Consider the following 26,622-nt stretch of genomic DNA (forward strand, 5'->3'; position numbering starts at 1 on the left):
CACTGCAGGCTCCAGAGCAGAGGACTGGTAGCTGGGTGCAGCAGTCATGGTAGCAACGCACAGGGTTTGGAATTAGGCAGGGAGAAGCCAGAAAGCTAGACAGAAGCAGGACCATCACCTGCCCACCCAGGGCTTTTGTTGCCTGAACACTCCAGAATCCAAGTTTCATGGCTACAGGGGTGGGAGAGGCCTGGGTTGAAGGAATCTGCACAGTCACCTTTTCAGGGTCTTGAGCTGTTCAGGGTGGTTGCACTTTGTTGCTCAGATAACCTGAAGAGCTTGCTCTCCAGCCTGCCCTTCAGCGTCTGGCACAAAGTGAACCTCAGGGAAGAGGGGTGAGCTGTGCTAGGGAACCCAAGGCCTCTTTTGTCATTCTCCTCCCACTTCCCTGCTTCCTCTGGCCTCTAGCCCCAGGATGAGGAGTCCAAGAGGAGGCTTGAGGGCCTCCTGAAGGTTACCTCTTGACATCACAGCAGGACCGGATCACCTGAGGTCAGGAGTTCCAGACCAGCCTGGCCAACATGGCGAAATCCCGTCTCTACTAAAAATACAAAAATTAGCCGGGCGTGGTGGTGTAATCCCTGTACTTGGGAGCTGTAATCCCAGCTCCTTGGGAAGAAGCTGAGGCAGGGAGAATTGCTTGAACCCTGAAGGTGGAGGTTGGAGTGAGCCAAGATTGTGCCACTGCACTCCAGCCTGGGTGACAGAACAAGACTCCATCTCAAAAAAAAAAAAAAAAAAAAAAAAGAAAAAAAAATTATTACTCTTAGGGTTAGGCCTAGACAATGGCTTAAATTTTTTCTTTTTTTTAAGACAGGGTCTCATTCTGTTGCCCATGCTAGAGTACAGTGGCATGATCTCAACTCACTGCAACCTCTGCCTTCTGGGCTCAAGCGATCCTACCATCTCAGCCCCTCAAGTAGCTGGGACTACAGGTGCCAGCCACCATGCCCGGCTAATATTTGTATTTTTTGTAGAGACGAGGTTTCACCATGTTGCCCAGGCTAGTCGCAAACTCCTGAGCTCGAGTGATTCACCCACCTCAGCCTCCCAAAGTACTGGGATTACAGGCGTGAGCCATCTGCCTGGCCAGACAATGACTTAAATTTTGAGGCATTGCATTTCTTCTGACGTTGCATGCCGATTCTAGGAATGAATTCTTTTGAGATAAACTCTGGTCAGGCATGGTGGCTCATGTTTGTAATCTTAGCACTTTGGGAAGCCAAGGCGGGAGGACTGCTTGAGGCCAGAAGTTTGATACCAGTCTGGGCAACATAATGAGAACTTGTCTCTACAAAACATGAAAAAAACATGGTGGCACATGCCTGTAGTCCCATTACTCGGGAGGCTGAGGCGGGAGGATCCCTTGAGCATGGGAGATCGAGGCTGCAGTGAGCCATGATTGTGTCACTGCACTCCAGCCTGGGTGACAGAACAAGACCCAGTCTCAAAACGAAACAGGCACAAAAATAAATGTTCAAGGTTGTGGGTTATAGTATAGTTTGTCACAAAGCTTGTTGCAAAATTGGAAAAAAACTAAGTATTTATCAGTAGAGGAAGACTGAATAAAGACTGAAAAAAAGGTTTAACCCTGCTATGGAATACTATGCAGCTTTATCATTTTTTTGAGACAGAGTCTCTGTCGCCCAGGCTGGTGTGCAATGGCACAATCACAACTTACTGCAGCCCTGACCTTCTGGGCTCCAGCGATCTTCCCACCTGAGCCTCCCAAGTAGCAAATTTCACCTTTTTAAACCTGACTTTTCTAGATCACTTGACTACTCCACAGTATTACTTTTTTTTTTTTTTTTTAAATACAGAGTCTCTCTCTGTTGCGCAGGCTGAAGTGCAATGGCGCAATCTCAGCTCACTGCAACCTCCACCTCCCTGGTTCAAGCGATTCTCCTGCCTCAACCTCGTGAGTAGTTGGAATTATAGGTGCCCACCACCACGCCCAGCTAATTTTTGTATTTTTAGTAAAGATGGGGTTTTGATATGTTGGCTAGGCTGGCATAGTATTACTTTGGTAATTAAAAATAAGAATAAATTCTGGGACATCTAGCTATTTGTGGCAATGGCCCCAATACTCCTCATGTGGGAAGCGGATCCCCAGAGAGGCTTAGCTCTTTAATGCTAGAGTGAGAGACTCCTAGAGCCAGGAGATAGTAACACAGGGCTAGCAGCAGGGTTTTAACAGGTAGGGGCCTTAGGTTAGCTGAGAATGGTCAGAGGGGTGGGTTTTAAGGAAGAATACGGGTGTTGTTACGGCCAGGCCAGGCTTGACTAAGGAAAATGCCATGAAGAAGCTAGTTTCTTGTTTGTTTGTTTGTTTGTTTGAGACAGAGTCTCACTCGGTCACCCAGGCTAGAATGCAATCTCGGCTCACTGCAACCTCTGCCTCCCTGGCTCAAGTGATTCTTGTGCCTCAGCCTCCCAAGTAGCTGGGATTACAGGTGCATGCCACCACATTTGGCTAACTTTTGTATTTTTAGTGGAGGCTGGGTTTCGCCATGTTGGCCAGGCTGGTCTTGAACTCCTGACCTCAAGTGATCTGCCCGCCTCAGCTTCTCAAAGTGCTGGGATTACAGTTGTGAGCCATTGGTGCCTGGCTGAAGCTAGTTTCTTGAGCCTTCCCAACACTTCTCCCTCTTCTCCACCACCTCCCTTCCCTAGTCCTCCCCTCATCCCTGAACCCAGACCTACTCTCTGGGCACAGCCTGTGTCTCCCTCCTGCTGCATCTCCCACTCCCTGGGAGTAACTCTTGGCTGACTGCGCCTAGGAAGTGCTATGCTATTTGGGGGCAGGTGGAGCCTTCTTGACACAGCTGGGCACCTTGGTTGGGCTACATCATATGACTGGCCTGGGGAGCTGTTGGGTGATACCATAGACAGTATGAGGGATACTGGGATCCACGTTTGGATGTTTAATGCAACCAAGAATAAGGCTAGGGTTAGGCTCCATGACTCCCTGTGGCTTACCGGACCTACCAAAGCCTCTCTCAATTGGGCCCCAACCCACTCTTCTGCAGGGCTGAGTTACCCAGTAGGCACAGTAGGTGCAGTGCCCAGGGCCCATAGCAATGTTTTAGCTTCTTTTAAAACCAGAGTAAATAAAGAAAATACAATCAACCTGGATTACATTCATCTTTATACCAACATAGTCATAACATTAATTTTTTTTTGAATGGAGCAAGAGCCCCGTGAAGGCGAAAGTGCCTAGGGCCCCTGAAATTCACAATGTAACTCTGATCTTCCAGCTTCTACACCCATCACTCCCTCACCCCAGTGTCCTCTGGGTTTCTCAGACCCACTGGGGCCACGTGTCCTCTGTGGCTTTGCTCCTGCCAGGCTGCTGCCTGTGACATCTCTGCTTATTGAGCCCTTCCCATCTGAGGACTCGTCTTCCGAGGTCGTAGGTCAAACATTGCCATCTTTGTGAGGCCTTACCGGATTCCCTAAGTGGAAGGAATTGCTCCAACTCCTCCAGCACCTCTTGGAGCATCTCCAGGCTTGCCATGATTTGCTTACATTTAGCGTGTGAGTTCCACGGGGACAGGACCTCGTTTCATGTCTCACGTCTCCACGTGCTTGACACAATACACAGGCTAGATTTAGGTCCAGAGAATGTTTAGGGACACGAGACAGTGACTGTAACAGAACTTTTCAGATGTGTGTGGTTCTTCATAGCCCAAATCAACTAATTCGGCTAAGGGACAACACAGGTAAGAGGAACACAACGTGAGTTTCCTTGACCAATGCCAGAAAACCTTTATTTCCACTGAGACCTCTCATCCAATTCTCTTCTTTCCGGGAACTTTTTCCCTTCCCTACTCCAGGTCGTACCCTGGCCACTCTCTCCTCTCCTTTTGGCTGGCCTACCCAAGAATATCTCCTCTACAAGGTCCAGAAGGCTCTCAGGGATGTGGGAGGCCTCCTGCAGGGTTGAGTTGCATGGGAACAAGAGACAACTGTGGTCCCATAGCACCCTCATTTGGTGAAATCCTGCTACTGACAGTCCAAAGAAGCCTTCCCAGATGAAATTCTAGTCGTCTGCACAGCCATGCTCTTCTTCCAGCAAAAGAGCCATGTGCAGCCGGGTCTGCTCCCCATGGGGCCTTGATGTAGACCCAGCAGTGGATCAGCCTTCCAGACACGCTCAACTCTGCACACTCTTCCTCCTGCCTCAGGCTTTCCAGGACCCTCCCGCGCCTTATCAGAGTCCTTACCCCCAGGGCTACTGATATCTTGTTGGGTGACCTTGGACAGATTAACTTATCTGGACTCAGTTTCATAATGTGAAAATGATAGGGTTGGGCTACATGATTTTCTGGTTGTGCTTCCAGACCTTTAGAAGTTAGGGGCTGGAAGGCGTTGCCTGTCCCTCTCTTAATTTCACTCATGCTACTTTGTTTTTTTAATCTACCTTCCATATGGGGCTTAGAAAAAAGGGCTCTGGGACAAACTTGAGAATCACTGGCTCTAGGAGCTTTCTTTTAACACTAACATCCCAGGATTCCTAAGTGTGCTGTCTTCACAGTAGCTACCTGGCTCTGTTTTTCTTTTCTTTTCTTTTTTTTTTTTTGGAGATGGAGTTTTGCTCTTGTTGCCTAGGCTGGAGTGCAGTGGCGCGATCTTGGCTCACTGCAACCTCTGCCTCCTGGATTCAAGCAATTCTCCTGCCTTAGCCTCCCGAGTAACTGGGATTACAGGTGTGCGTCACCATGCCCGGCTAATTTTTATATTTTTAGTAGAGATGGGGTTTCACCATGTTGGCCAGGCTGGTCTCTAATTCCTGACCTCAGGTTATCCACCTGGCTCGGCCTCCCAGAGTGTTGAGATTATAGGCATGAGCCACCGCGCCTGGCCCTGGCTCTGTTTTCCTATGCTCTGTGGAGGCCAGCCAGCTAGAAATGATCAGAATGGAGGAAGAGGGAACAAGAAGGCTGGTGGCAAGTGGTCTAGTGTTCTTGTGGTGCAGTGGAAGGAGCCCTGGCTCAGCATTGAAGAACAAACCTCAGTCTTGGCTCCAGCCATCTGCTAGCTATGGGACTACAGACAAGCCCCTTTACCTGTGTCTCAGTTTTTGTATCTGTAAAATGGGCACAGTGGTTTCTGTCCTGTCTTTCCACAGGATTATTGTATAGATCAAGTAAGATAAAGGACACCTGTCAGGGAGATATCTGTAAATAATTTACAGACTTTGGGTAATATTAGCAAGGGAGGATCTCTCAGACCTCTGATCCATCTGTTAGAATATACTTTTTTTTTTTTTTTGAGATGGAGTTTTGCTCTTGTTGCCCAGGCTGGGGTGAAATGGTGTGGCCTTGGCTCACAGCAACCTCTGCCTCCTGGGTTCAAGCGATTCTCCTGCCTCAGCCTCCCAAGTGGCTGGGACTGCAGGTGTGTGCCATCATGCCCAGCTAATTTTTGTACTTTTAGTAGAGATGGAGTTCATCATGTAGTCCAGGCTGGTCTCAAACTTCCGACCTCAGGTGATCCACCTGCCTTGGCCTCCCAAAGTGCTAGGATTACAGGTGTGAGCCACTGTGCCCAGCCAAAAAATATCATTTCACTGGACTCTGCAGGTACTTTGGATGATCAAGGAATCAGGACATGGCTGTAGAAGTACTTTTCTTTTCTTTTCTTCTTCTTTTTCTTCTTTTTTTTTTTTTTTTTGAGATAGAGTCTCACCTGTTGCCTACGCTGGAGTGCAGTGACACAATCAAGGCTCACTATAGCTTCAACCTCCGGGGCGCAAACAATCCTCCCACCCCAGCCTTCTGAGTAGCTGCAACTACAGGCGTAAGCCACCATGCCCAGCTATTTTTCTTTTTTGGTGAGGGGGCAGGGGCGGGCATAGAGATGGGATCCTCACTATGTTGCTCAGGCCGGTCTTGAACTCCTGGGCTCAAGCCATTTTCCCACCTTGTCTTCCCAAAGTGCTAGGATTTCAGGCATAAGCCACCGTGCCCAGCCTGAAGTACTTTTCTTGAGCTCAGCATTGCTGCCCTGAACCCTCCCCCAGCTACCTTCCCTACTTTGGAAGCCTCTGTTTCTAGAACAGGAAAACCCTAGGCTAAATATATGTCCTAATGGTTTCTTCCGTTGGTGTGAAGGAAAGAAAATGGGCCCAATGTTGTTGCAAGGAGTAGGAGGGTCCTGCCTTGCCACCCAGTGGGTTTAGAAATCCATCTTTACGGCCTCCCAAGAAGCTGGTGATCAGGTTCCCAGACATCAGCAATCCTGTTTCCTGAGGAGCTTGTGGGGGCTCTCTCCGGGGATGATCTGGGTCCTAGACAAAGAGCCACAACTGATGGGGGTCATTGGGATTACAGGGGGCCATGGCTGGCTTTTTGTCCTGGGATGTCAGGCAGGTACCAGATCCTGAGTTCCTGATGAGCTGATCCTAAAAGATGACAGAGCAAAGGGTCAATCTGGGCCACAAACCTCTAACAGTGCTACCGGGGACAATGCGATGGGATACAATTGATAAAAGGCCAAGGGAACCCCACAAGGCACAAAGAAGACACTTCCCCATTCCTTTCCTGCCCTCTCATGAGACACATTCCTGAGTTCCCATCTCTATCTGGTACCAAATCCCCATCCCCAGCTTCAGCCTGAGTGGATGAAATGGTGAAAGACAAGATCGTGGGCTGAGAGAAAAATGCTTTCAGGGCCTCCCCCGCCCCCCAGATGGCTAGGCTCAGACCCAGGGCCACTGCTCCACCTCCAATTTTCTGCCTTGCATTATGTTTAGGCTGCTCCCTTCCCTGCAGCCTCCAGGTTAGGTTCCTCTTTCCTAAGCTGGAGTGAAGTAGGGAGGCTCACTCGGGGTGCTGGCTTGAGCTCGGCATGGTGGCGGTAACATGGCATATCCTGGAGCAGTGTGGTGTAATGGAAAGAGCCCATGCTTTCAAGTCAGACCCATCTGGGGCTGAATCCCAGGCCTGATATTTACTAGTGGTGGGTCTTGGGCCAGTCACAGACATGCTGGGCTTCCTCCGGCTCCAGCTCATCTGTAGAAACAGTGACTATTCCTGCTTGGAAAGAGCCTCTGAAAGATTAACTGGACCCAGGTATGTGAGTGCCTAGCTTTGAGCCTAGGACACAGAGGACAAGCAGGAACTATGAATGACTCTTCACCTTCTTCTAATTGGGTTCAGCCTAAAAATGCTTCAACCGTGGCAGAGCTAGCCATGAACCATAACCTCTCACCCCATTTTTACATCAGTCATCACCAAATACCCTTTAAGCCCCAAGAACCCTGCCTATTGCCACGCCCATACTCACCTACCTTCTACATTGCTCTACTCCACCCCATGGCGTTTCAGGAAGAAAATTAAGAAAATATAGATGGGCAGATGTGGCCTCAAGTTCTTTTTTTATTTTTTATTTTTCCCAAGATGGAGTCTCGCTCTGTCACCCAGGCTGGAGTGCAATGGCATGATCTCGGCTCACTGCAACCTCCGCCTCCTGGGTTCAGGCAATTCTCCTGCCTCAGCCTCCTGAGTAGCTGGGATTACAGGCGCCGGCCACCACGTCTAGCTAATTTTTGTATTATTAGTAGAGATGGGGTTTCACCATGTTGGCCAGGTGGTCTCGGACTCCTGACCTTGTGATCCACCCGCCTTGGCCTCTCAAAGTGCTGGGATTACAGGAGTGAGCCACCACACCCGGCCTCAAGTTCTTGATTCTGAGCTTTCTGGATACCAACTCACCTGGGTCAATTCCCATTCCTCGTCCTTGGGAACCTGGCTATTCTTGCCAGTGAAGTGGCAGCTCCCAAGGCCCAGGGCACCCTTGCTGACATGTAGACACAGCTGTTTTGCGATGTTGTGGCGAAGGTCCCTCTGAGTTGTGTACTCAAAGTACTGGAAATCAAGACAAGAGAAGCAGGGGGAGAGTTTGCCCCCAGCCTTCCAAAGCCACCTGCCCTGAGCTGTCAACCATGCATGGTCTCCTGGGGAGGAGAGTGAATGTGAGGCCATGCCAAGACTTTACTCATTTATGTGCTGCCTTCAGGATTGTTACCATATCAGGGTTATACTGGAATTATATATATATAAAATTCTTTTTTATGAGATGGGGTCTTTCTGTGTTGCCCAAGCTAGTCTCAAACTCCTGAGCTCAAGTGATCCTCCCACCTTGGCCTCCCAAAGTGCTGGGATTACAGGTGTGAGCCACTGTGCCCAACCGATATATTTTCTTTCTCTCTCGCTTTTTTTTTTTTTTTTGAGGCAGGGTCTTGCTCTGTTGCTTAGGCTAAGAGTGTGGCGGCATAATCATAGCTCACTGCAACCTTCAATTCCTTTGTTCAAGTGATCCTCCCACATCAGCTTCCTGAGTAGCTGAGACTGCAGGGGTGTGGCACCATACCTGGCTAATTTTTAAAAAATTTTTTATAGAGACAGGGTGTCTTGCTATGTTGCCCAGACAGGTCTCAAACTCTTAGGCTCAAGTGATCCACCTGCCTCACCCTCCCAAAGTGCTGGGATTACAGATGTGAGCTATTGTGCCTAATCACATTTCCTTTAAATTAGATTAAAATTAAATTTAACTTAGCCTCATTTTAAGTAACATCAGTGAAATCATGTGATATGCTTGTTCTATTTTTGCTAATAAATTACTATTAAAATAAAAAATGTTCTTCAGTGTACCACCAGAAATCATCTTGCAGGCCAGTGGTACAGGAAACTGCTCTAGAATGACTGTCTTCACCTGTATATGCCAGCGGGCTTGTTCAGCGGCCCACACCACTCCTTTCCCCACTCCGGCTCTGTTTTTAGTGCCTCTCTTTTACTAGTGCTGGGCACCTAGTTTTGGGGTCACTGCAAGGTGGTAGGATCAGAGTGGTAGCTTCTGGGCAGAAGATGCATTGAAGATAGAAGTTGAGTGTAGGTGATGGGATGTGCTCGAAAAATTTCCACCCTCACCCCTAAACATCCCCCAGCAGCTAGCCTTCTTCAGCAAGCCTCCTCTGATGAACAACCCTCCCTCCCATCCCCTTCTCACACCCAGCACCAATGCCTCGTTCTCTCTGGATGTCCCTTATTCAGACCTTGTGTGTGTTATGCCTTCTCCTCTGACTGGAAGCTTCCTGAGGGCAGGGATCATATCTCCTCCCTCCCAGTCCTCAGGAAAGGACTCTTTAGGGTAGAGAAAGGGAGCTGGTGAGGAGAGGAAATGCTCCGGAGATGGGTGGGCTGCATACCTGGTTGCCGCCAAGGCCGTGGCAAGAGTACATGATGAGGGGCTTCCCCCCACGGTTGTTCTCACCCACATCCAGGCATTGGTTGGTGCCAAGGTTCTTGATCTGCAGAAGGGTGAGCAGAGAGGGGAAGCAGGATGACACAGTCAGGAGGTTCCTCCTGTGTGGTATGGGGCCCCACTGGAACAAATTCCAGTCAACTGCAACAAATTTGCATGGCTGGATTTCCCCTGTCATTTCTCTCCTCTGTGCATTAACCCACATGCCTGGAGCTAACAGCAAAGTGAGCTGCAGAGCCCCAGAGGCTGGAACGGGCAGGACTGAACCCCTCTGTGGGGCAGGCAGGGAACCTCCCACGCAGGCAGGTTGGTTCTCAAGACTTACGGCACCATAGAAGGTGGGCGTCAGGTCAGGAACAAACATCTCTGGGTAGACGTTGTGTAGGTACCAGGAAAAGCTGTGACAGTGCAGTTGTTCCCTCAGCTGCAGTCGTTCCGAAATGTCACCGAAGGATTTCTGTCAACCAAGCCAGCCCCCTAAGGATCAGTTCCACCAGTTGTTTTTTTTTTTTTAAGAGGGAGTCTCACTCTGTCACCCAGGCTGGAGTGCAGTGGCACGATCTCGGCTCACTGCAACCTTCCCCTCCTGGGTTCAAGTGATTCACCTGCCTCAGCCTCCCGACTAGCTGGGACTACAGTCACACGCCACCATGCCCGGTTAATTTTTTTATTTTTAGTAGAGATGGGGTTTCACCATGTTGGCCAGGCTGGTCTCAAACCCCTAACCTTAGGTGATCTGCCCGCCTCAGCCTCCCAAAGTGCTGGGATTACAGGCGTGAGCCACCACACCCAGCCAGTTCCACCAGTCTTTGACCTTTCTGTCTAGACTGAAGTAGTGCAGATAGTATAAAGCAACTGGGACTACTGTCTCTCATGTTCATTCCCACTCAGGACCTGTTGAAGCTACTGTCCCAGCCTCACATCCAATCCCAAACACCCCGCCTTAGCTTTGGAGTCCCCTGCTTATCGGTCCATCTCTTGTGACTCCCCAGACAATTATGTCCCACTCCCCAATGCCGAGGCTCTCAGAGTCATTCCTCCTGTAAGAGGCTCTTCCCCTAAATCTCTTTTCCCTCCCTTCCCCTCCGAAGGGATGCAGAGACTCTATGCGTAGGGACAACATTCTCTAGCTTTCAAAAACTATGTGCCCTGTGGCCTTCTCCTGGGCTCTAGCTCACAGGGCCCTGAGGGTGAAGGGAGGCACCAGATGGTAGAGATGAGGTGGGCCCCAGCCATTAGGCCCATGAACAGGGTCTGGGGGCCATACTTCTCTTCATCTAAACCTCTCTGAGGACCATTTCTTCTCACCTCTTGGGCCATCTTTGCTGCCTGCAGATTTCTCCTATAGAAAATCTTCTTGTAGCTGTCCATCCAGACCTCTGCCAGGCGCACTTGATTGCGAGCAATGACACTAGTACCCTTGGGGAAGGTGTGGGGGCTCTTGGTCCGGAACACATGGCCTACGACAGAGCAGGGGATGATCTCCAGCTGGCCCCCACACTGCCATACCTGATGTAAGAGGAGACAGGACGAGGCCTTCAGCGGGCTAGGTGGGACAGTGTCCCCACAAGCAGCTCTATTCTATTCCCAGGGCACCAGATCCCAGGTCCAAGAACTTGGGCAAATGCTGCTCTCTCTCCCTGGAAAAAAGGAGACTGACCAGGCTTCTTCCTAGGCCATGACTACACAATCTCAGGCTTTCTGATGTTGGTTCACTCTGACTTAAGCACAGAGAGACTGCAGGGTCCTGTGTTTACCAAGGCCCACTTTAGGGAAAAGCCTGCTGGTTAATTTTTGTTCCCTATGCCTGTATACCTACTCTGAGCTCTGATCACTTGGCTTTTTGACCTGGAAATGTGAGTTTATCAGCTCGCTCAGGTGATAAAAACCAGAGCATCAGTGTGTTAATTAATAGCAAGGATAGTTGGCTGCTAGGTGGCCAGTGGTAGTCACCTGGGCCCTTAGCACACTGGCTGCCTAGGAGGGTCAACAGAGGTCAGAGGCTCACAGAGGAGCCTAGGATTGGGCTGCTGGGAGTTGGGGTGACTGGCAGGTGACCCTTTTCTATGCTGGTGGGCTGGCTGAAGACATCCCTTCCACTGGTTTCTCTCTTGGGTTTTAGATGGGAAGGTATGTTGTTATTCAGTTTAGTGTGGGAGCAACAGAAATACATCATCATTATAGTAACAGCAGGCATCCATTATGTGCTTAATACTCATCAGGCACCATGAGAGGTGACTTCATAAATGAACTCATCTACTTACTAATTAGTTTTCCATGGCAAGGAGATTTGTGTAGGTTTCATGGAGAGGCAATCCTTTCTTCCTGACCTAATCCTGATTTGCCTAATTCCTGGAATCTCTCAGGGTTCTGGGGTCCACCAGAGTTAGGGCCACCATCTTCTCTAACTGTTATGAAGGGCTTATTGAGCATAGGGAGGGAAACTTCAAAGGTTACCAGGGCATATGTCCTTTGAACTGGGAAGGGGAGCCTGATTTTTCCAGAAAAAGGATGATGACTGGTTACTGAACCGGTTTTTTTTTTTTTTTCTAGCCCTAGTTGTGAACATACTAACCTGTTTCTATCTTCACCCTAACCCTTTCCCACAGACATCGCAAATGAGTCCCCAGTCTCCAGATGTCCAGTCCTCATTACCCCTATTATTCCTTCCCTCTGAGAAGTTGTGCCTAGTAGTTTATTTTGAGCTGTCCAAGCTGAGTGCCCAAGCCCTACTGCCATGGACATGGGGAGCAGAAAAGAGGCAGAGCCACATTGGGAAGTAGCTACCCTTTCCAGTTCAGTTCCAGATGGGATGTCCCTGATGCCACCACTGCCTGAGAAATATTTCTCAAGCTGTCCCCTGGGATGTTGTGGTTCCCCCCGAAGCCCTCTTCACTCTCACCCGGAAGGACATTTCCACGTTCTCCCCTCCCCAGATCTCCATCTGATTATCATAGGTACCGATGTGCTCAAAGTAGGACTTGGAGATGGAGAAGAGGCCACCAGCAAACGTCGGGGATCTGGAGAGACAGAGGGAGAAGCATGTGCATCTTCTGGGAGAGGAGGAGCGGAGCCTGGCGGGGAAAGCTGTTTGTGGACTCCCCTCCTAACCTACCTCCCCTCCTATCCTCTTTCTCAGGACGTGCGGCCCCTCGTCCACTAACTCACTCATCATTTAGCTTTTACTATGTCCTCTTCCCCTTCTAGGACCAGGTCAAGGAAATATGTAATTATCCTCTAAAAGGCACTCATTGATTCGTTCAACCTAGGATGCACGTAACACTGGCCACCAGGGCCCGTGCTACATGATGGACACACAGAACAGAGAAAGATCCCATTCCCCCAGAGTTCAATCTAGTCACAGAGGTTAAAGCTATCATTAGTTACTTTTTGGCAGCAAAGTGCCTGGAGCCTAGGAGATACTCAACTTTCAGAAGCTGTGTGAAATTGTTTTTGAACATAGGCAGGATTCAAACCATGAATGAATGAATGAATGAATATTATCAGCTGGGCTGACTCCATTCTGTTTCAGGGGCTCTGCCCTTCAGGGACTATTAAGCCATAGTTTTAGTAGGTGCCTATCCCTGGTGATTTATACTGCATGAGAAATGGTAGATTTAGGGAGAAGTTGCCAGTTGCTTTTAACAGAGAAAGCTGATAAGCGGTGCTCTGGGAAACAGTGGAAAGTCAGGTGAGATCAAGCTCAATTTGGGCTATAGGGAACATTTAGAAGGTTATAAAAAGATTCTGGCTTTTAGACACAGACAGGGAGGTGTGGACTCAAGATGAGATAAATTGACAAAAACATCTAATTCCTAGAGTTTAGTAGCAGGTTGCTTCTAGGAGGGACTGGGCTAAGCGTTAGGGTATCCAAGCGGACCTGGGGAAGTATACGCAAGATGGAATGGGGGGTGGGGGCCGGGGAGACAGGGCAGGAGCACAATCATCAGCTGTTGGCTTCTGTGTCTGGGCCAGCCTGGCATGGGTAGGGCTTTGCTGCCCTCAGTGGGTGGCTTCATGTGGTACAACCAAGCAGAAAGATACGGAAACCCCTGTAACCCCAGAACCTATCCAGGTGCCTTACACACAGCTGAGGCTCAATCACTGTTCATTCCGCTGATCCATCGAGGTGACTACCCAGGAACGCGACCCTGGTGTTACCCTGTGGTTGCTCTTGTCTCTCCGAAGTTGGCTCCTGCAGCCACTTTCTGGAAGGAATTTCAGTTGGGAAACCCTCATGCTCAGGCTGGCTTCCTATCACTTTGGAAGAGGCCTCGGCCTCTCCCAGGGTTCTTAAACCAGCCCAAGTAGCACCCTGAGAAGCTCAGAGAGTGCTGGAGCTGCAGAGCAGCACCTGGAAGCCAACCTGCTTCCTCCCCCACAGGCCCTGAGTCTTGTCTTTGAGAGGCCTCCCAGACTGAGAAGTCACTGATGGATTAGTTATGAGGACAAACCCTGCATGGGAAGCTTCACTGTAAATTTACGACCACAGGCAACCTCTAGTAAACACCCTGTATGTCCTGGCCTACCCCTAGGATCCTCTGACTCTCCTCTTAGGCTGTGGTTGGTTTGAGATGGGAGGCCAGGAGGGGACCGTCAGCAGTCCTCCTGGGGTGGGGGCACTACGTGAAGAGCCTCGGCAAGCCATGCATGCTACCAGGGCATGTGGGCCAAGGAGCATATTCATTCCTCAAACACTGGAGCTTTGTCTTCCAGTTGTATGGCCCTTGGACATTGAAGCCTGCGACGTCAGTGATGGGTGGGGGCCAGGTACCCTCTTTCTGACTGTGCCGCTGCGTGCCTGGTCACTGGCGTGGGGGTGGGGATCTGTTGCTGTGCACACCAAACAAAAGGCAGCTATGAAACAAGCATTGGGTCAGTGAGAAGTTCAAATTTCTTTTCTCTCTTTTGCCTTTTTCTTTCCTTCTCTCCTAGTGGAGACCGAGCAGCTGGCTGTTCAGGATTTGTGGGATTTCTCCCTGTGGCATTCACCTGAGTTCCTTTCTACTGGGACTCTGAGCAGGTTTTTTTTTTTTCTTTTTCCTTTTCTTTTTCTTTTTTAAGAGATGGGTCTTGCTATGCTGCCCAGGATGTTCTTAAACTCCTGGGCTCAAGCAATCCACCTAATCCACCTCAGCCTCTCATCTAGCTGGGATTACAGGTATGGGCCACTGTGCCTGGCATGGACAGCAGTTTTTAGGGTTCTGGGCACATGGAGAGGAAGAAGCACTAATCCTTTCCTCCTTTCAAACCTTCCCTCTTATCTCTGGCTACTGTATCTCCAACCTCTGCTTCCCTCCGTCCTGGATGTATGTTCAGTTAACCCTTAAGTATCCTGGCCAGTCTAAGATAACAATGACACAAATAATCCCAAACCACTGGCTATACTAAAAGTCACTCCTCAACTCGGTTTGTCTGAGACAACTGTTAAAATAAACTTACAGTCTCCAATAACACCAACAGGCAGTCTGGAGAGGGGAGGACAGGATGGGTGTAAGAGGGGAAGGTGAGCCCAGTGGGCATTAAACAGTGGGTTGACTTCCAACTGTCTACCCTGCAGCTCAGAGGCTGGCACATAAAAGCCTGTGGGCAAAATCTGGCTGCCTGTTTTTAGAAGCCTCTGGGGCAAAAAAATTGGTTATACATTTTTTAATGTTTGTAAAAAAAATAAAAAATTAAGAAGAATATGCAGCAAACTATATGTGGCTGGCAAAGCCGAAAATATTTATCATCTGGCCCTTCACCAAAGAAGTTCAGGGCAACTGCTACAGACTTCATGCTGCAGAAAATATGTCTATTTTCTTTCATTATATTCTGAGTCTTTTCAAAGACAGTCTCCTGGGGGCACACAACACTCCCTCTTATGACAGTGACTATTCCATAATGGCCTCCATCACATCTCTTGCCCCATCTGCAAGCATGGGCCATGTCCTTTTATGTGTAGGGAGGAATAAACTAAAGAATGTAAAGCCCTTAGTTCAGTGCCTGGCACATGGTAAGTGGTGAATAAGAGCAAACTGTCATGGTGTGAGGCAGTGCAGTGCCACAGTTAGGGCCAGACAGGCCAGGAAGGGTGTCCTTGCTCCACTGTTGCTAGCTGCATGATCTTAGGTCAGTGTTGATCACTATGAGCCTTAGTATTCTCTCTATAAAGCTAATCATTGTACCTGCTTCATAGGGAGTGAGGATTAAACATAATATGTCGAGTGCTTGATAGAGCACCTTACAAACGTTGATGTGAGATGGCACAGGTTCCTGGAACTGGGTAGGGCTGGGGCCAGGTTGGGGGCTCACCAGGCTGCGGTCCTTACTTGATGGGGTAGGTCTCATCCTTGCGCCTCTGCTTCTCATGTGGAGGAAGTGTTTCCCAGCCGAAGGTCAGGCTCCAGTCAAAGTTGCCTCGGCTGTGGACTCTGCCCCTCTGGACGGGCTTGGCGAACTCAAAAGTATTAAGGTCGATGGTGACGATGTCTGGGCTCACCACCACTGTCTTGTCCTCAGCGATTCGAGCCAGGAGGGGCTCCAGCCAGCCGTGGAAGCACTCACCTGCAGGCCCCAACCAGGAGGCAGCAATCAGGGTCCTGCCCACAGCTGAGCCCAAGCTGCATCCTGGGGGGAACACCCAGGAAGATAAGAGACCTTCCACCTACTCCCGGGTTACAGGCAGAGGAGGACAGCAAGCCTCACCGCTGCAAGGAGCACACAGAATTTCCTAAAACCCTCCTACCACCCCTCTACCCCCAAAGGCGGAGGCAGCTTTGGCAGGGAGAACGGAGGTCTCTGGGGAGTAACATGGTCAACTCAGATGACCCAAAAGCACAGGGAGGCCCTGGATGGTATCTTCAGGGGTTCCAGTTGATCCATTGGCTCAGCCCTCCCGGCCCACGTGTGGATTTCAGAAGAGGGTGTTCCCTCTCCCAGGGGCATCTGCATGTCAAGCTTCAGCCCCAATTGTAGAAGAATAATCTCTTTCATTTGTCTAGCTCTTTGAGATTTTCACTGAGCTTCTGCATGTATTACTTCATTCGGCCCTCAGAGTAATAGTTCTGTTCAGTAAGGTTAGTATCCTCACTCCTATTTTACAAATGAGGAAACTGAGACTGTTAGTGGCAGGGACAGAATGCAAACCAAGAATTCTGACTCCAAGTCTAGAGCTTCCCCTATATATCACCACTCCTAGGGAAAAGATTTCACCCCCCACAACAGTGGGGAGGTGTTTTGGTCTTGGGCAAGAAGGAGGCCTTCCTGGCTCCATGTTGCCCTAGAAGAAAGCCCCAAACAAGCCAGTTCTAAGTCATAACAGGAGGCCTCTCTGAGGGCCCAAGCTCAGAACAAGGTGCAGATGGGGAGTACAGGGGTGGATGAGTGTCTGGGGCCCCAGATCACACTTCCGGTGATTTTGGGGTCACCAGTTGTTTTAGGACTTTGTTCTCTTGATGAAACATCCTTGGGATTGGGGTGAGAAAGGGGTAGAGGTAGCTGGAGTGGGTCCCAAGCCTCCTTTGCTCCCGGAACAGAGAACAGGAAGGGGCCTTGGTGAGGCTGCGGCCCTGGCTCATTCTAACAGGGAGGGAGCCTCCAGGTTACGCCCAGGCTGGTGCCCTCGTACTCACAGTGGGCATCCAGGAACGTGAGCACCTCCGCTTGTGCCACGCTGGCCCCCAGCAGCCGGGCAGTGATCAGCCCCTTCCGCTCCTCCTGCCGCACCACCTTCACCACCTGCAGCTGCTTCACGTACTGCTCCAGCTTCTCCTTTAGGTGTTCTGGAAGGGACAGTGTCATTGTGGTCAGTCCACCACTTTGTCATATACCCAGTCCCCTGTGGGCACCAACCTAGGGGCTCTCAGGCCTCTAGCAGGCCTGAATTTTAAACCCCCAACACCCGCTGCACTGAACCATCCCACAGAAGCCGGAGCCGGGGAAGGAGATTAACAGGGAAGATGGAGAGAGGAAGAAAAAAGCCCTGCCTGCCTGTGATCAAACCTGCCTCACCAGGGCACTGGCCCTGTGGTGCTAGATCCTATGCCTGTTCACCTGGGCACCCTCTCTAATGTCAGGGACAGGACCTCAGAGTTGTGTTTCTGTGGTCACACATCAAGTACAAACTTTGTTGTTGTTGTTGTTGTTGAGATGGAGTCTCACTCTGTCACCCAGGCTGGAGTGCAATGGTGCGATCTTGGCTTAATGCAACCTCCACCTCCTGGGCTCAAGTAATTCTCCTGCCTCAGCCTCCTGAGTAGCTAGGACCACAGGTGTGTGCAACCACGTCTGGCTAATTTTTATATTTTTAGTAGAGACAGCGTTTCACCATGTTGGCCAGGCTGGTCTTGTACTCCTGGCCTCAAGTGATTCACCTCCCTCGGCCTCCCAAAGTTCTGGGATTACAGGCATGAGCCACCATGCCTGGCCCAAGTACAGACTTCTGACAGAGGCTCTCAGATGCCTCCCTCAGTCTCTCCACCCTTTCAGCCACCATCTGCCAGAGCTGCGATTCCACAGCTCCATTGCACAGTTGTTTTCCAGTGTCCAGGATTCCCTGCCTTCCAGGCTCTTCACAGTAACGTCGATGGGTGGGCATACACAAATGGTGACTCCTTGCTTGCTGGATCAGCAGCGGGACATCTGACTCTAATCCCCTTTGTAACCTCCTCTGCAGATAGAATTCTTTAAGGTGAAAACATGCCCAGCAACTTTTTAATTACATTAAGAAAATACTTGCCCCAAGCACCTACCATGGACCAGGCACAGTGGCGAGCCCAGCCGGCTTGACCATTTGTCCTAAGGAACCACCACCCAGAAGCAAGGTCGACCAGGAAACAGGCGATTCCAGGGCTGGTAATCCATGATCTAACAGGTAGTGCTGGGGTGTGGGTCCCAAAGAAGGGTCAAATCTCCCGGATTTGAGGAGCAGGGAAAACTTTTTGAAGGGAAGATGTCTCTACTGAGACCTCCAACTCCTTTCAAAGAAGAGTTTATTTCATGGCCCTGTAATGTAGTCTGAAATCCTTAGAGCATTAATAATAGCTCTATTCTGACTGGGCACGGTGGCTCACTCCTGTAATCCCAGCACTTGGGAGGCCAAGGCAGGTGGATCACTTGCACCAAGGAATTTGAGACCAGCCTGGCCAACATGGCGAGACCCTGCCGCTATTAAAAATACAAAATTAGGCTGGGTGCACTGGTTCATGGCTGTTATCCCAGCACTTCAGGAGGCCGAGGCGGGTGGATCACCTGAGGTCGGGAGTTCAAGACCAGCCTGACCAATATGGAGGAATCCCATCTCTACTGAAAATACAAAATTAGCTGGGCGTGGTGGCACATGCCTGTAATCCCAGCTACTTGGGAGGCTGAGGCAGATGAATCATTTGAACCTGGGAGGCAGAGGTTGCAGTGAGCCGAGATCGCACCATTGCACTCCAGCCTGGGCAACAAGAGCGAAACTCCGTCTCAAAAAAAACAAAAACAAAAAAACAAACAAAAATTAGCTGGGTGTGGTGGCACACACCTGTAAACCCAGCTACTTGGGAGGCTGAGGCAAGAGAACTGCTTGAACCCAGGAGGCGGAGGTTGCAGTGAGCTGAGATCATGCCACTGTACTCCAGCCTGAGTGACAGAGCAAGACTTGTCTCAAAACAAAAACCAAACCAAGAATAGCTCTATTCTGAAGCAGTTCATCTCAAACATACTGAATTCCAAACCTTACTATGTTTTACTAACTGCCATTTTGGTTTATCTCTGCCACGGTTCTGTTCTGTGCAGAAGGGAGAGCCTGCAGTTTCAGATGTGGGGGACAGATGTGACAATTCTGAGTGTGTCCTTTTCCTTTTGGACTGTGGGCTCAGCCCAGAGCGTGGGCCTTGCTCTGAATGCAGCATTCTACAAACGGCAGGTCCTGAAATTAAGCAGTTGAGGGGGTTGCATGGAATTGATCTCCCACAAATGCATGCACACATGCACACGATAACCCAGCACTGAGCTGGAGTGTGTGCCTATGCAGGTGAGGTTGGTGTCTTCATGGTGACTTCCTTATTTAATCTTCTCTATGATAGTTAACAACTCTGTGAAACAGGGAGTATTGTCCCCAGTGTTTATAGATGGGAAAAGTAAGACTCAAAGTGACTAGCCCAGGGTGGCAGAAGCACAAAGGGCAGCAGCAGGATCCCAGCCAGTCTGCATATGAGGACTCCTCACCTTCTCCCTCCAGGGGAAGTGAGGCCACGGACTTTTTTTTTTTTTTTTTTTTTTTTTTAATCCTGAAGCAGATTAAGATGAGAAGGCCAAGGACTTAATGTACCCGAGTTTCAAGGTGGTCTCTGCTTCCTCTCCCAGTCATCCAAGGCCTTGCCATTTCCGTGTGTGAGATCCCAGGAGGGAAAGGGAAAGAAAGAAGGGAGAGAAAGGGGTTTGTTGAAGTTGTTCTTTGGTCACTGCCCTGGAGAGTGGCACCTAGGAGAAGGGAAGTCTCTATAATTTGGAATTTCAGCTTTTTCCTTCTTTTTTTTTCATGTTTCTTTTTTTTCTTTCTTTCTTTCTTCTTTTTTTGGAGACAGAGTCTTACTCTGTTGTCCAGGCTGGAGTGCAGTGGCACAATCTCGACTCACTGCAACATCCACCTCCTGGGTTCAAGCAATTATCCTACCTCAGCCTCCCAAGTAGCTGAGATTATAGGCACCTGCCACCATGCCCCGCTAATTTTTTGTATTTTTTGTGGAGACGGGGTTTCACCGTGTTGGCCAGGCTGGTCTCGAACTCCTGACCTCAAGTGATCTGCCCACCTCGGCCTTCCAAAGTGTTGGAATTACAGGTGTGAGCCACCATGCCCTGCTCGCTTTTTCCTTCTTCAGTCCTACTGGATAGACAGGTGATTCCGACATGGAGCTCATTTATGAATGGATTCTTCAGGCAGTCATCTGAGGAGGGGGCTGTATCTTACTTACTCTAGGAATGAGGCTTCTTATCTCTGGGGGCCAGGACCTCAGGAATCAAAATCAGCCGCATGCAGCAGCCTCAGCCCAGCGCTCACTCCACAAACATCTGCCAATGTGCTGCCAGGTGCCAGACGCTGTTCTGGGCAGGGAGGGGCCTGGTCTGGGTCCTGCCCTCTGAGACTCATAGTGCACCTGCAGCCTCAGGTACTGGCCCTGACAGGAAGGAGGGAGGAAGCCCAGGTTCCTCAGCATAGCTGCTGTTTCCCCGAGAGCTCGCCCAGTTCTGCGCACAGGAAGTTCACGGTAGTGGAGATAACCCAGGGACAAAACATCATAGGAAGTGGGTTTTGTGGTGAGAGACAGTGAAGCACTGAGCTGTGAACCTCAGGGGGGCCCTGAGCACTACAAAGCCCTTCTCCCATGCCTTCCTTCCAGTCTGGCGAGGCCAGACCCAGGGATTCTCAGCCCGAGAGGCTCCCAGTCTCTGGCCTCAAGCCCTTCTAGGGGGACAACTCCCCTCAGCAATGCCCCTCATGATACTCCTCCACCTGTCCCACCCCCAGACCTACTGGACGGACCCAGAACTGAGAAGACCGGAGCTGAGCATGGCTGCACCGGTGAGCCCAGCCACACTCTCATGTCCCCGTGGTGACAGCCTTCCAACTTAGGTTCAACACTCCAGCACCTCAACCAGCTTCAATCCTCAAAACTCAAGTCCACAAGACCCCTGGGACCCCAACACAGACACTGCACTCAGTTCCATGATCTGAAATATCATCTATATGCAGATGACTCCTGGGGCTTCCTTCCTGACCTTGCCATCTTCACTTGGATGTGGAACAAAATGGAAAATTCAACATATGCCCAAAACGGTCTCTGCCCCCGCCAGTCTCCCTCATGTCAGTACACGGTGCCAGCATCCCTCCAGCTGCTCTAACCTGGGAGTCATGCTAGATTCCCCCCTGCTCTCCCCTTCCACAATCGGCACATCTGCAGGTACTGCCAGCTCTCTCTCTCATCCCCACAGTCACTCCAGCAATCATGTCTGAACTGCTCTCCTCTTCTATACCAGTCTCCTCAATCTATTCTTGACACGGCAGCTACTGTGAGAAGCAGAATTCTCTCTAAAAATCATCAATCAGATCATGTCACTACAGCGGCTTCAAATTGTACTTAAATCCATGGTGTTTCCTTATGGAAAGGTATGATGGTTCCTTAAAAAAAACTAAAGATAGAATTACCATATGATCCAGCAGTTCCACTTTTGGACATATACCCTGAAGAACTGAAAGCAGGGGCTTGGATATTTGCATACCAATGTCACAGCAGCATTAGTCACATAGCCAAAGGCGGAAACAGCCTCAGTGTCCATCAGCAAATGAATGGACAAACAAAATGTGGTGTATACATACAATAGAATATTATTCAGCCTTAAAAAGTAAATTCTGGGCCGGGCTTGGTGGCTCACGCCTGTAATCTCAGCACTTTGGGAGGCCAAGGTGGGCGGATCACCTGAGGTTGGGAGCTCGAGACCAGCCTGGCCAACATGGAGAAACCCTGTCTCTACTAAAAGTTCAAAATGAGCCAGCGCACGCCTGTAATCCCAGCTACTTGGGAGACTGAGGCAGGAGAATTGCTTGAACCCAGGAGGTGGAGGTTGCGGTGAGCTGAGATTGCGCCATTGCACTCCAGCCTGGGCAACAAGAGTGAAACTCCATCTCAAAAAGATAAAAAATAAAGTAAATTCTGACAGATGTTACAACATGGATGAATCTTGAAGGCATTATGCTAAGTAAAATAAGCCAGTCACAAAAGGACAAATACTGTATGATTCCACTTACGATAATCAAATCCATAGAAACAGAAAGTAGAATGGTGGTTGCCAGGGGTTGCTGGGAGGGCAGTGTGGAGAATTCATGTTTAATAGGTACAGAGTTTCAGTTTGGGATGACAAAAAGCAAGTTCTGAGCTGGGTGTCGTGACTCACGCTTGTAATCCTAGCACTTTGGGAGGCTGGGAGTTCAAGACATGCCTGGTCAACATGGTGAGACCCCATCTCATTAAAAAAGGAAAAAAAAAGTTCTGGGGATGGGTAGTGGTGATGGTTGCACAATAATGTGAATGCATTTAAAATCAATAAACTGGACTTAAAACAGTGAACGTGATACATTTTATGTCATGTACCTTTTACTACATACACACATGAAAAATCCAAACACTGCCCGTGACTTAGAGTTCTCACAATTTGGTCCCGCTAGCCTTTTAAAAAATTATTATTATTATTATTATTATTTGAGATGGAGTTTTGCTCTTGTTGCCCAGGCTGGAGCACAATGGTGTGACCTGAGCTCACTGCAACCTCCACCTCCTGGGTTCAAGCAATTCTCCTGCCACAGCCTTCTGAGTAGCTGGGATTACAGGTGCCCATCACCATGCCTGGCTGATTTTTGTATTTTTAGTAGAGAGGGGGTTTCCTCATGTTGGCCAGGCTGGTCTCAAACTCCTGACATTAAGTGATTTGCCTGCCTCAGCCTCTCAAAGTGCTGGAATTACAGGCGTGAGCCATGGGCCCGGCTCCTTACATCCACTCCACCAGCACTCTTTCTGCTCCCTGGCTTACTTTGTTTAAGCCACACTGCCTTCTTTTTGCCTCATTAACAAGTCAAGCCTCAGGCCTCTGTGTTGGCTGCTCCCTGTACTAAGAGTAGCCTTTCCTGGCAAAAAGAGCTCCCTAATTACTCACTAGCCCGTTGCCCTGCATTCTTTTCTTTTTTTCCCTCTAATTTAGGTAAGCTGGTGGAGTGTGCCAGACAGGGAGGGAACCCTGGCTGCTGACTTAGCTGCTCAGGAATGAGGTTTATGCCCTGGTTCTGACTCAGAGGTGGGGAAGAAAAAGCCCCCCAGCTCGGCACGGGGTCTCCTCCCCCATAGTATCAAATGCCCTCAGACTCACTCTCACAGGGCTGCTGCTGGGTGCCTGGAGTGGAGGACAGAGAGAGGGGACATTGTATTTCGGCAGAGACAGTCCTGTTTGTGTGTGTGTGTAATGAGAGCTGGTTAATCTGATCAAACAGTCAAACGTGTAGGAAATTTTATCCCACTGTGGATGGCAGAGATTTCTGATCATGGATCTGAGTTTTTTTTTTTTTCTCCTTTCCTCACTGAACTGAATGTTGCTTAAAGTATCTCTCGCGTCTGAAAGCCCTCTGGGTAGGGTTGTTTATCTTAGGGTCCACAAATTCCCTGGAATTAAATGCAAAAATGTGGCTGTTGCATATTGTTGTGGGCAGTGGTGCACTATTCTAGGGATTTTAACAGATTCTCAAAGGATGCCAGGACCCAGAAAAACAAGAATAACTAGCTTAGGTTTTTCAGGCAGGTGATTGTTTTGCTTCTGTTTTTTGAGACAGAGTGTTACTCTGTCACCCATACTGAGTATAGTGACATGATCAGGGCTCACCACAACCTCGACCTCCTGAGTTCAGGTGAGCCTCCCACCTCAGCCTCTCGACTAGCTGGGACCACAGGCACATACCACCATGCCCACCTAATTTTTTATTTTTTTGTAGAGACAGGGTCTTACTATGTTGCCCAGGCTAGTCTTGAACTCCTGGGCTCAAGTGACTTTCCCACCTCAGCCTCCCAAAGTGCTGGGCTTACAGGTGTGAGCCAGTGTGCCCTGACCATGCAGATGATTTAGAGATGCTGGAATTGGCCTTAGGAGAGAATTGGCCTTAGAAGAGAATACAGGGCAACAAGTCCAGGACAGCCAGAGAGAAGGTGAACATTGTGTATGGTGGCCTGCTAGGGGCAGGCGCTCTGGAGGGGCTACTGGGGCTACTGCCAACTCTGCCCTACTGAACACAGGCTGTTCTGCCTGTTAGATGCTGCCTGTGCCAGCCTGGCATTATGTCACTTGTCTAGCTAGTTAGACAAGTTGCCTACCTGGGCACTTGTAGCTCATGGACTCACAAAATTTGGGGTGATAAGTTAATAGTTTAGAAGCCCCATGCCCAAGGCTATGGGAGCCCACCTCTTGCATCAGTGTGACCTGGATGTGAGACACGAAGTCAAAGGAGATTGCTTTGGAACTTTAAGGCTTAATGAGTGCCCTATTGGATTTTGGACTTGCATGGGGCCTGTAGCCCCTTTGTTCTGGCCAATTTCTCCCATTTCAAATGGGTGTATTTACACAATGCCTGTGCTTCCATTGTATCTAGGAAGTGACTAACTTGCTTTCGATTTTACAGGCTCATAGGGAAAGGGACTTGTCTTGTCTCAGACGAGACTTTGGACTTGGACTTTTGGGTTAATGCTGGAATGAGCTAAGACTTTGGGGTGACTGTTGGAAAGGCATGATTGTGTTTTGAAATGTGAGGACATGAGATTTGGGAGGGGCTAGTGGTGAAATGATATGGTTTGGCTGTGTCCCCACCCAAATCTCATCTTGAATTGTAGATCCCGTAATCCCCACATGTGATAGAAGGGACCCAGTGGGAGATAATTGATTCATGGGGCAGTTTCCACCATGCTATCCTTGTAATAGTAAGTTTTCACGAGATCTGATGGTTTTATAAGGGGCTTCCCCTTTTGCTTGGCTCTCATTCTTCTCTCTCCTGACGCCTCATGAAAAGGACATGTTTGCTTCCCCTTCTGCTATGATTATAAGTTTCCTGAGGTCTCCCCAGCCCTGCAGAACTGTGAGTTAATTAAACCTCTTTCCTTTATAAATTACCCAGTCTTGGGTATGTTCTTATAGCAGTGTGAGAATGGACTAATACACTCCAGTACAAGGGATTCAGGTGAAAGAGCTTCCAAAGGATGGGTAGCATAGGGTTAGGAGAAGAAAGATAATGAAAGAACCTGGTTTGAGAGGAAGGATCACTAATATGCTTGCTTCCATTCCATACAAGCTTTCCATTTCTACAAAGATGCCCTAGAGACCACTGCTACGCTCCTCCCATCTCTGCCAAACTCTTCACCCTTCCCTTTCCAGAAGCCTAATCTATACATTCCTTATCCACCAAACCCTGTCATTGCATCCCTGATACTTGCTTGCCTTGATTTATTTATTTATTTTTTTTAGAGACTGGGTCTCACTCTGTTGCCTTGGAGTGCAGTGGTGTAGTCAAAGTTCACTGCAGTCTCAAACTCCTGGGCTCAAGCAATCCTTCCACCTCAGCCTTCCATGTAGCTGGGACCACAGGCACATGCCACTGTGCGCAGCTAACTTTTCTATTTTTTGTAGAGATGGGGTCTTGCTACATTGTCCAGGCTGGTCTTGAACTCCTGGTCTCAAGCAATCCTCCTGTCACGGCCTCCCAAAGTTCTGGGTTTATAGGCATGAGCTACTGTGGTTGGCCTATTTTACTTTATTTGTATCTCTTTTAGAGACAAGGTCTCACTCTGTCATCCATGCTGGAGTGCAATGGTGCAATCACAGCTCACTGCAGCCTCGACTTCCAGGGGTCAAGTGATCTTCCCACCTCAGCCTCCCAAGTAGCTGGGACCACAGGCATATACCACTATGCCTGCTAATTTTTCATTTTTATAGAGATGGGATTTTGTTATGTTGCCCGGGCTGGTCTTACCTTGCTTTGTAAGTGCTGCCAATTATCTGTCTTCCCTGGGAAGATGTGAGCTCCCTGAAGAAATGAACTCAACAGGGCTCACACTCAGCCCTTCCTTCCACTGCCTTCCACAGCCCTAGTCCTCTTTTCAGCAACACCCCTAACCTAGAGGCAGGAGGGAGGCTAGGGGAGGACAAGGACAGGAAGCAGCTCTACTGGAGTGGCCCTAGCACTTACGCTGGAAACTGTGGAGTCAGTTCCTGCCCTCACTATTGGGAGTTTGAGCACAGGAGGTCAACCTTGGGGAGCCCCAGATACCACATGCCTCCTGCAAGGAAGATTCAGCTTCTGGAGAGTCTCAGCCTAATGGTGCCTCAGTCCCACAGCCCTTCCTAGTTCCGGCCCCATCATTTCCTACTCTCAAGTGAGTGTAAGAACTTCCTCTTCAGACTCTGAGTCCTCTGCCTCTCTTCCTGCCGATTATCCTCCTCCAAAGCTGACATCCTTCTGAAACGGGGTCACAATCCAGATGAAGCACTTTCTTTTTTTTTTTTTTTTTTTGAGACGGAGTCTCATGCTGTTGCCCAGGCTGGAGTGCAGTGGCGCGATCTCGGCTCACTGCAAGCTCCGCCTCCCGGGTTCCCGCCATTCTCCTGCCTCAGCCTCCTGAGTAGCTGGGACTACAGGCGCCCGCCACCGCGCCCGGCTAATTTTTTGTATTTTTAGTAGAGACGGGGTTTCACTGTGGTCTCGATCTCCTGACCTTGTGATCCGCCCGCCTCGGCCTCCCAAAGTGCTGGGATTACAGGCTTGAGCCACCGCGCCCGGCCCAGATGAAGCACTTTCAACGACTCCTT

General features: G+C 49.5%; 1 protein-coding gene across 5 annotated transcripts in view; it reads right to left on the bottom strand.

Moving 5' to 3' along the window:
* Nucleotides 1–3,131: 3,131 nt before the first annotated feature.
* GALNT6 (polypeptide N-acetylgalactosaminyltransferase 6) overlaps nucleotides 3,132–26,622 on the bottom strand; it is a 41,173-nt gene continuing 17,682 nt past the window's right edge. For 2 of the 5 annotated variants that reach the window (XM_005570889.5, XM_045365275.3), the window contains 8 exons: nucleotides 16,881–17,030; nucleotides 15,579–15,813; nucleotides 12,170–12,287; nucleotides 10,576–10,776; nucleotides 9,593–9,724; nucleotides 9,212–9,313; nucleotides 7,719–7,871; nucleotides 3,132–6,406 (listed from right to left, as the gene is read on the bottom strand). In XM_005570889.5, the coding sequence (XP_005570946.1) occupies nucleotides 6,293–6,406; nucleotides 7,719–7,871; nucleotides 9,212–9,313; nucleotides 9,593–9,724; nucleotides 10,576–10,776; nucleotides 12,170–12,287; nucleotides 15,579–15,813; nucleotides 16,881–17,030 (1,205 nt within the window). In that variant the 3' untranslated portion in view covers nucleotides 3,132–6,292. Of the gene's footprint in view, nucleotides 6,407–7,718; nucleotides 7,872–9,211; nucleotides 9,314–9,592; nucleotides 9,725–10,575; nucleotides 10,777–12,169; nucleotides 12,288–15,561; nucleotides 15,814–16,880; nucleotides 17,031–26,622 lie in introns of all 5 variants that reach the window. The other 3 variants (XR_012420255.1, XM_074006915.1, XR_012420256.1) reach the window with 3 other exon arrangements.

This window comes from Macaca fascicularis, chromosome 11 (assembly GCF_037993035.2).
Source record: "Macaca fascicularis isolate 582-1 chromosome 11, T2T-MFA8v1.1".
Classification (NCBI taxonomy): domain Eukaryota; kingdom Metazoa; phylum Chordata; class Mammalia; order Primates; family Cercopithecidae; genus Macaca; species Macaca fascicularis.